The sequence below is a fragment of the Triticum dicoccoides genome, chromosome 5A (genome assembly GCF_002162155.2).
Source record: "Triticum dicoccoides isolate Atlit2015 ecotype Zavitan chromosome 5A, WEW_v2.0, whole genome shotgun sequence".
Taxonomy (NCBI): Eukaryota; Viridiplantae; Streptophyta; class Magnoliopsida; order Poales; family Poaceae; genus Triticum; species Triticum dicoccoides.
The window spans coordinates 16,460,833-16,471,418 of record NC_041388.1 but is presented as its reverse complement, the minus strand read 5'-3'; the positions used below and the strand labels follow the sequence as shown (position 1 = coordinate 16,471,418).

The 10,586-nt window shown below is 45.2% G+C and overlaps 1 protein-coding gene across 1 annotated transcript; it reads right to left on the bottom strand.

Moving 5' to 3' along the window:
* Window positions 1-4,972: 4,972 nt before the first annotated feature.
* Window positions 4,973-5,495, bottom strand: LOC119299052. The gene is made up of 3 exons (XM_037576357.1): window positions 5,320-5,495; window positions 5,137-5,236; window positions 4,973-5,050 (listed from the first exon to the last, which is right to left on the bottom strand). The coding sequence occupies exons 1-3, from the start codon at window positions 5,493-5,495 to the stop codon at window positions 4,973-4,975; spliced, it is 354 nt and encodes a 117-aa protein (XP_037432254.1).
* Window positions 5,496-10,586: the final 5,091 nt, after the last annotated feature.

Below are 10,586 nucleotides of genomic sequence, written 5' to 3'. Positions count from 1 at the left end.
TTACACATGCACGACGGTGAGCATCATGAAATTGGTGATGGAGGAAGGTTGATGATGACGATAGCGACGGATTCCCCTCTCCGGAGCCGCGAACGGACTCCAGGTCAGCCCTCCCGAGAGAGTTTAGGGCTTGGCGGCGGCTCCGTATCGTAAAACGCGATGAATCCTTCTCTTTGATTTTTTTCTCCCCGAAAGTGAATATATGGAGTCAAGGTTGAGGTCGGTCGAGCGTTAGGGGGCCCACGAGGCAAGGGGGCGCGCCCAGGGGGGTAGGGTGTGCCCCCACCCTCGTGGACAGGGTGTGGGCCCCCTGACGTGGATCTTTCTTCCATTGATTTTCAGGTCATTCCGAGAACTTTTATTTATGCACAAAAATAACACCATGACAATTCTGCTGAATACAGCATCAGTCCGGGTTAGTTCCATTCAAATCATGCAAGTTAGAGTCCAAAACAAGGGCAAAAGTGTTTGGAAAAGTAGATACGACGGAGACATATCAACTCCCCCAAGCTTAAACCTTTGCTTGTCCTCAAGCAATTCAGCTGATAAACTGAAAGTGATAAAGGAACCTTAAAATCCACTGTTCTCATTCTGTACTACGGGTCTACATGTACCCCGCCTCCTGACAGATTGACCCATTTGCACTTAAACAAAGGGACCTTAAAATCATGTCCATAGTCAAGTTCCCATATGTCCATTATGTAACCATAATATGTGTCCTTTCCCCTATTGGTTGTTGTATCAAAATGGATACCGCTATTTTGGTTGGTGCTCTTTCGATCTTGGGCGATCGTGTAAAATGTATTCCCATTTATCTCGTATTCTTTCTAGGTCAATACAGTCGAAGATGGTTCCCTGGACAATGAGTACAGCTCATCACAAATAGTGTTGTCACCTCTGAGACGTTTTTTGAACCAACTGCCGAAAGTCCTGATGTGTTCACATGTAATCCAGTCGTCACACTGCTCTGGGTGTTTGGAGCGCTGACTGTTCTTGTGTTCATCGACATACGGGGTCACCAAGGTAGAGTTCTGTAGAACTGTGTACTGTGCTTAAGACCAAGAATGCCCGCCCCTGCATTTTATTGAGTCCCCTCCAAGCGTGCCTTTTCCAATCAGTCACCCCTCATACCGTGATATAGGGAGACCTGTCTTCTTAAGGCTAGGAATGAAGTCAACACAAAACCCAATGACATCCTCTGTTTGATGGCCCATGGAGATGCTTCCACTACTAGGGAAAAGCCTAGCAGCAGCGCGGGTTTTAGGCCTATCAGCAGCACAGGTACCCGCGCTACCAATAAGGCGCTACAGCTAATAGTTAGTAATAGCGTGGGTTGAAGCCGCGCTACTACTAGCAAAGTTAGTAGTAGCGCATGCCACCCACGCTACTGCTATTTAGTACCCGCGCCACTACTAACGAAATAGTAGCAGTGTGTCCATACTACCAACGCTACTAGTATCCTAAATACTAGTAGCGCGCAGTCTTTTCCCACGCCACTACCAACTAATTTATAATTAAAAAAATAAAATCCACCAATTCCATTTTATGCATACAGTTCCCAGTAAACACAACAATAGTGAGCACTGCTGGGCTCCTATTTCATGGTTAACCAGAAACTGAAGGAAATAAATCAGCCAAAAAACCTCATTATGCATTGCAACTCACAAATGACCACTTCAAAGAACATGCAAGTATCTATGCCATTAACAATTGCAAACATAAGTTTCTTTTTACTACAGTTGTTGTATGTACTATCACACAGTTCCTCATTCTGTTCTCACTCAATAATAAGAAAAATGAAAAGAAAAGATAGAGATAATCTGCCACAATTGCACTTCGGTGTCTTGGATTCAGTCTGCCGCTTCAACATCTCATTATCCGGCAGCACTCTGTCGCTATCTTCTACCTATGAATAAAAACAGACCTTGTCAGAGAAGCAAATTTGAAACCTTATTACAACATGTATGCTAAGTCGCTAACCCATAGAGACAGCTAGAACAAATGTGGAAACTTTTCATGTTGCCGAGTAAGTATATTAACTAGACAAAGTTAGATGACAGTGAAGCTTAAAGCTGCAGTAAGAAATATTAGATATACACATTTTGAAAATCAACCTTAGAAGTGGATACTCTAGTAGACCTGCAAGAGCAGATATGGTAGTAACCAAAATCCTATAAAGATTCGAGGTTAAAGATTATAAATCCAATTTGTCATTAGCATAAAAATATTAGTCCCATGAAGAAGTTTGTCAAGAGATATTTTCTAGTGTTTCTAAGACAGTGACTGAAACATAATGAAAGAAAACACGTTTCTGCATTTTAATTAGGGGGAGCTTTAGTTCTAAAATACTGGAACTGTGACTGAATGATCATATATACTATTAGAAAAACAGACCAAAATCCCCGCAGAACAAAACAGACAAAAAATGAACTTCCTACTTACAGTGGCAAGAAATTCTTATATGAATGTGTTATAATAAATAATTCTAACCATGAAGTCTTCTTCCATATAACAAAGGAGTGACGAAACCAAAAAACCTGTAATTCAAGTACGACATGCAGTTAGTTAATTATTTGCATGTCAACAGTTCTAACGTCTAGCTACAGATCTTCAAAGTAAAGATTGTGAACTCTATTAGACATGATTATATCAATTAGACCAAATAGAAAATAATTCAATATGTTGTATATCCATTAAACGAAGTTCAATCTATCTTCTGATTATTAGTGTTTCAGTTAGGTGATTAGTCCTTCTACGGCCGCCGGTTAATAGGTGAGCCATGACTTTTTACAGTAAAAAATGCAAAGGAAATAACAAGTTAGTATTTTTCCAAATCTAATTATATGGCCACGTTGATCACACCTTACTAATTCTGGCCGGACACTAGTAACACAAGAAAAACTCCCATGCTTTATCGGTGCACATTCACCATTTGATAGTGTGATCATTTGAGATCACTAAATCATCTTCTATACGACGTAGGCCGGTAACATTTACATCAGCTTGCTCACTTGTAGCTGCTGGAGCAACCAAATCATCCTGAGCCAATACAGAGTTGCTGCTCAGGCCAAGAACAACAGCTGTAACAAGACTGGAATTAGGATTGCCATGGTACCAAATATGATATTTATTTCATTAAATCAAATGGAGGTGGTTGCATATGCAGAGAGAAGACCTGCTTGCCCAATCAGTATAGCGGCACATGTTGCCGTGCAGGAGCACGCGGCACCTATGACCTTTGCTCGGGTTGATGATGATGCCTCGCTTGATACTCCCTTGTCCGCTGAGACGGCACTCTGTCGCCGCTGCGGCCACCAGCGGCATTCTGCTCAATGGCGGCCAAGGCATGCCTTGTGGATGTCCAGGAAGCTTGAATCAGGCTGGACCAGAGAAGAAACAGAGCATGGCCGTGTGATGTCCTGGCTGAATCAGAGTACATTGCCTAAGGAAATAAAATGGGCAAAAGGAGGAGCGTACAATAAGCAAAAGTGCAGAATAACATTCTTAATTAAATTTAACCCTGGCAGAATACTTGGTTATACAGTGCAAAATGGTTGCCTTTTAAACTATGGAACACAAAGAATCATCATTAGCCGTCAATGCAAATCAGCTTCTCTCCATAGAGAAGAGAAGACGTCTTGGTCTCTTGGATGCATGAAGCACACCGTATATGCTAATCTGATCAGAGCATTTTCTTTTTCAATTTAATCGCGCAATGCCAACATCCCCACCCGTAGATGTTTTGTTTGTGTACGAATAGTACAATGTTTTCTTTTCAATTTAATGAGCAAAGTTTAAGGTCCGTAGGCTCCTTTGTATCCTGTGGAACACAAAATTCTACATTGATTGAACAAATTGACATTTCAACATTCCTAGAGGCATTGTTGCGAACACCTTGCGAGTGAGCTCAGAGCGTGCACCTGCTGCATATACTAGACTAATCTAATCGCAAGTCGTCCTAGTAGTAGCAGTTCAGCAGAAGGATCCTACTAGTTCATCTACTAAACTTACATAAACTAAATCTTACTAGCTCAATCAGAATACTATGGTTTCTACAAAACTGTACTTTTGAGTACTGTGAGGTATTTGCCTAAACCAACAAAACTGTACATTTGTAGCACTCATTTGCTCATACAATCATTCAAAATTCAGAAGTAGAAATAGAAGCTTATGCAGTTGCCGATCAACCGTAGCTAATGGACTATAGAATTCACTGCTCCTCACTTGTGATAAATTAGGCTAAAAAATTGCATGTTCAATTTTGCATCAACCGAACTTAAGAGAACGGAGAAACCGGACCTTGGACTGTAGCTCTTGGCGACGTATCTCCCGACACCAGGGTTTATCCGCACAATCCTCCAGATTGAGTCATCGGTGTCATTAGCATATCCCACCCACCAACCTACCTGAAAATGAAATTGGCTAGAGTCAAACCCAACAACGCGTGCTGCAGGATGGCATCAAAAGCCCACTTGATGGATTATCTAGTTTTTACAACTTTGGCCATATCTGGAACAGACATGTGTGTATTCTTTTGCATATATAAAGGATCGAACAACATAGGAATTATCACTAGCCATGGTTTGTTATTACTTATATTAGGACCAGCACCTTACTTATATTACACCTCATGGATAGTTGTTCAGCAAACAGAGACCACGCTTTACATGATGATGTCCCCTTTTTGCTGAGCTTTTACAAAAACAGGTACTCACATTTGACATAATTTCTCATCTTTAGATGCCAATCCCTTTTGCTGGATGTTTATTATATATACAAAACAGCACAACGGTACACACGCAACTGGGACGATCATGTTTAGGTACAAATATAGTTCGCTGTGTATTAAGGAGCACCATGGACAAGAATTCCTAACCGAAGATTCACAAAATCAAGACCAGCATGAAGCTAATTGAGCACTTGGACTGGAACAATGCACTCACACATGGGCGAAAGCTAACGAGGCAAGAGCTTACGACAAGATGTATGTCCAGAACTGCTTGTCCTTCATGTGGCGTGGGCACAGATCATAGCGGACCTTAGCGAGTTCCTGCAGGGATCACAAATTATAGTTCGAGACCTGAGAGCCATCTCTGTCTTGGGCGAAGCGGAGGACAAGATCCGTGGGAGACCTACCTTGGCTCTGGCAAGCACGAGGACGGCGTGCCGCTGCTGCCAGTCCGAGAGCTCGATCGCCGACTCCGTGGATCCTCCTGCGACAAAGCATAGCACCGCCAGTAATCGAGAGGGAACTAGCAGGGGAGCGTAATCGAGAAGGGAGGAAGGAGGGGTGCCTTGGTGGAGCTGGAGGGGAAGGACTTGAAGGCGTCGGGGGGGAGTGTCCGGAGGAAGTCAAGGAGCTGCGTCGTGACGCCGAGCTCCTCCGCGTCCTCCTCCTTCCCCTCCGCGGCGGAGGGTTTGCTTGGGCTGGTTCCGCCGCTGCCGCTGCCGCTGGCTCGATGACGGAACGGCCATGGGAACAAGGAGAAGGCCATCGGCGGGCAGGTGGGCAGGGTCGGGATGCGGCCGGCGACGGCAATATGATGGATACGAGATTCGTCGGCGATCTTGCTGGACTGGGGGGAAGGGGAGGGCAGAGGCATGAGACGGGGAGCGGCGGCCACGCGGCCGCCGGCGTGGTGCACGCAGCGGGGGATGGAGGCGGAGGGGATCTGGATCGGGCGTTGGTGGATTTTTTTTAGACAGACATGGGTTGAGTGGTGTGGGACGGTTGCGGGTGGGAGTGTATCCGGTGGAGGTGGGTGGCGTGGGAGACTAGTAGTAGCGCGGGTTTTTGACCTGCGCTATGGCTATCCATGTAGTAGTAGCATAGGTTTTACAACCCGCGCTACTACTACGGTTGGTCCCGGGAGGCACGGTGGAAATAACTTAGTAGTAGCGAGGGGTAAAAACCCACGCTACTACTATCAGGTTATTAGTAGTGCGGTTTTCTCAAGCTCGCTACTGCTAATTAGCAGTAGCGTTTGTTTTTAAACCGCGCTGCTGCTAAGATTCTGTGTATAAGGTTTTCCCTAGTAGTGTTCCTTCTGGCCTAGCGCGGTTACGGAGATATTTCTTTAGGACTCCCATGAACCTCTCAAAGGTGAACATATTGTGTAGAAATACAGGGCCTAGAATGGCAATCTCGTCGACTAGATGAACTAGGACGTGCGTCATGATATTGAAGAAGGATGGTGGGAACACCGGCTCAAAACTGACAAGACATTTTGCCACATCACTCCTTAGCCTTGGTATGATTTTTGGATCGATCACCTTCTGAGATATTGCATTGAGGAATGCACATAGCTTCACAATGGCTAATCAAACGTTCTCCAGTAGAAGCCCCCTCAATGCAACCAGAAGCAGTTGCGCATAATCACTTGGCAGTCATGAGACTTCAGGTTCTGGAACTTTTTCTCTGTCATATTTATTATTCCCTTTATATTCGACGAGAAGCCAGTCAGGGGCTTCATACTGAGCAGGCATTCAAAGAAGATTTCCTTCTCTTCTTTGGTAAGAGCGTAGCTGGCAGGACCTTCATACCACTTTGAAGGCATGCCGTCTTTTTTGTGCAAACGTTGCAGGTCCTCCCGTGCCTATGGTGTATATTTTGTCTTCCCATACACGCCCAAGAAGCCTAGCAAGTTCACGCAAAGGTTCTTCGTCACATGCATCACGTTGATTGAAGAGCGGACCTCTAGCTCTTTCTAGTAGGGTAGGTCCCAAAATATAGATTTCTTCTTCCACATGGGTGCGCATCCCTCAGCGTCATTCGGAATAGATAGTCCGTCGGGACCCTTTCCAAAGATTACGTGTAAATCATTGACCATAGCAAGTACGTGATCACCGGTACGCATGGCGGGCTTCTTCCGATGATGTGCCTCGCCTTTGAAATGCTTGCCTTTCTTTCGACATTGATGGTTAGTCGGAAGAAATCAACGATGGCCCAGGTACACATTCTTCCTGCATTTGTCCATGTATATACTTTTGGTCTCACCTAAACAGTGTGTGCATGCGTGGTATCCCTTGTTTGTCTATCCTGAAAGGTTACTGAGAGTGGGCCAATTGTTGATGCTTACAAACAGCAACGCCTGCAGGTTAAATTCCTGTTGTTTGTGCTCATCCCACACACGTACACCATTTCCATTCCATGGCTGTAAAATTTCTTCAACTAATGGCCGTATGTACACATCAATGTCGTTGTCGGGTTGCTTAGGGCCTTGGATGAGAACTGGCATCATAATGAACTTCCGCTTCATGCACATCCAGGGAGGAAGGTTATACATACATAGAGTCACAGGCCAGGTGCTGTGATTGCTGCTCTGCTCCTTGAAAGGATTAATGACATCCGTGCTTAAACCAAACCATACGTTCCTTGGGTCACCTGCAAACTCAGTCCAGTACTTTCTCTCAATTTTTCTCCACTGCGACCCGTCAGCGGGTGCTCTCAACTTCCTGTCTTTCTTACGGTCCTCTTTGTGCCATCGCATCAACTTGGCACGCTCTTCATTTCTGAACAAACGTTGAAATCGTGGTATTATAGGAGCATACCACATCACCTTCGCAGGAACCCTCTTCCTGGGGGGCTCGCCGTCAACATCACCACACTACAAGAAACATGTTAATCCATGACAGATTTCTGATGACGTTTTCGGAAACTATCATGGACGGCCCGGCAGAGCACTGCAAGCCCTCCAAAGCCCACCTAGACTTCACCCAGAGCCCTGCAAGCCCTCCAAAGCCCGCCTAGACTTCACTCATATAAAAAGCTAACCCTAACCCTCATCCCTTCCCTCCTCCGCAGCCCCCTCCTGATTCCCCATCGTACCTCCCACATCGCTGCCACCAACCATCTCCTCGCCTTCCTCCTATCACTGCTCGCCGCTGGCCCTCCCCCTTCTTTCCTCTCACCTCGCAGCACCTGTAGCTACCAGATCCGCCGCATCCCTCACGCCGCAGCCAATGCCCGCTGGTTCCGGTGAATCCACCACCGAGCAACACATATATGAGCTGGTCTCCGATCCCTCGTCCTCCAAGCCAGTTGCATCCGCTGCTCCCGTTCCCCTGCGCTCGCCTGCGACGCCTAGCCTGTGGCTAGGGTTTCGGCTGCAGGTCGCGTCCATCATCGGCACGTCTCCGGCGGCTTCGCTCCATTGCACACCGCGTGCACTCGCGCCCTCTCCACCTTCTGGATGGCTTCTCCTAGCTCAGTGTGTTTGCCCGTGTTGGGCTGCACGGCGGCGACCCCAACCTCCTTTGCCACATCTCTGGCATGGCTGTGCATCTTGTGGCGACCTCCTTTGCAGCATTTGGACCACTGGAGGCCCTCCCTTGCCCAGGTGAGCACCTCAAACCCCATCTTTCTCTCCCCCTGGCATCTTTTTTTGTTAGGATGGGCTTTACCTGACTGAACGTGCTCATCTGTATAAGTAAACAGGCAATGATTCAACCTAAATATTTATAGGTTCCTGTAAGTATTTGAACATCTAATTTTCACCCAATTGTTATAGGTTCTGCCATCTAATTCTCACCCAATACATAAACATGTCAGGAACACCCAGAGTTAGGAAAAGGCACTTGGTGCATTCATACCAAGGAAGACCTTCTCGATTTCCTAGCATGGATGTAGCGACCAGACCTCAAACAATCTGATCTCTGTGCTCAGCTGTCATCCCTGGATCAGTAATGCTGACACCACACAATACTTGAAGGATTTATAACAGAGTAGCAATCACACACTTATTACATCGAGTGTCTCAATAGAGAACTTATTACAACAAATATGGCTTAAGGCCATCTAATAACGATAACAGCGGAAGGGTTAGAAGATAAGTGAGTCCATCAACTACAACGGCATCACTGAGTATAGAACCACGACCTAAAACTCCTTAATCGTCGTCTGAAAAGTCTGCAACATTAACGTTGCAGCCCGAAATGGGTCAGCACATGGAATATGCTGGCAAAGTAACACATAGAGAGTAATGGAATGAAACAGCTATACTATATGCATATTTGGCTGGTGGAAAGCTCTATGGTTACAGTTTTGCGTAAAGCTAATTTTTCCCTACTGCAAAGGAATAAAATTTATTTAACTATCATGGTAGTTGTTAAACATTGAGAATGGTTGACAGCATTCTCAATCCCAATTAAGCATCATCATTAAACAAAACCCAACAAAATTAATTTAGAGTAACATGTTGAGATTCACATGATAATCCAGGTACTAGATACTCAAGATGTCCATAACCGGGGACACGGCTAACCATGATTAGTTTATACACTCTGCAGAGGTTTGCGCACATTTCCCCAGAAGACTCGATCGCCTCCGTTTGGTTTCTCGCACTACATGGTGTTTGAGAAGACGGATGACTGAGACATAGTCTTTCAGAAGTGCTAGCACCTTGCGATGGATAGACCATTACACCTACTTTCCCCTACATCTGCTAGTCTACCCTGTAAGAGTTCGCATGACTTAATCAACTATGCTAGAGCCCATAATATCTTGTGGCTGCACACAGAAGTTTCTAGTATGAAAAATCTCATGATCCCTTTAGGCCTGGGTGGCGGTCCATAAAGAAAAACAGGCAATCATGGAATACCCAGGTACCTCAATCCACCCAGATGTGTATTTAAGTTGCCACCTTAGATAAACCATTAATTTAACAAACTCACATCTGTCATGGATATCACTCACCCAATCCACGTCTACTAGCATAGCATAGCAATAGTAAGCAAACATAGAAGTAACTCCCAAAGGTTTGATAATACAACAGGTAATAGGTACTACCTCAATTACTTCCCAAACCCACAATTTAATTTGATCCTAATCATGCAATGTTTGAGGATTGATCTCATGCAATAAAACTGGGTAGTAGGAGGTATGAAGAAGTGTTACTTGCCTTGCTGATGATCCGCGAAACCTAGAGATTCGAAGTAACAGGCGACGCACTCCGGGTATTCTATCGCAGAAAAACAAGCAAGCATACAATAAGTATTCATATAATGCATAGGTAAAACTCAAGAAAGAGATCTAACCAGAAGGTTCAACTTAAGAACTCCGGTTTGCAAAAAGAATCAAATCAAACGAAGCAACGAAAGTCAAACGGCAAAAGAAACAGGCTTCGTTTACTATTCTGGATCTAGGGCAATTTTTACACTGGCAAAAACTTGTTTAAGTTGGTTAAACAGATAGAGGGTTTCGAGACGAAACTCCAGGCGCTTGAATCGCCTGATTCCGATAAACGAGCGAAAAGTTATACTAGAACGAAAATCGGATTAGAAAAATCGCGATCAGAAAAATCGCGGATTTAATCCGAGAAAAGAAAAACCATGAACGTTCGCTAGAACGAACGAATGAACGAACACTCGCTAAATAAATAAATGGGAAAAACCGATCTATTAAAAAAACCGAAACTAAAAAAATGAACAAAACCATCGGAAAAACCGAACGATTTTTCGGGAAAAAAACCGGCGTCTAAAAAAAACTACCCGGCAAGTCCGGCGAGGTTCCGGCGGCGGCGGCGGGGTCGGCGGCGAGATCCGGTGCGGGGTGGTTGGGCGGCAGGGCGGCGCGGCACTGGCAGGCG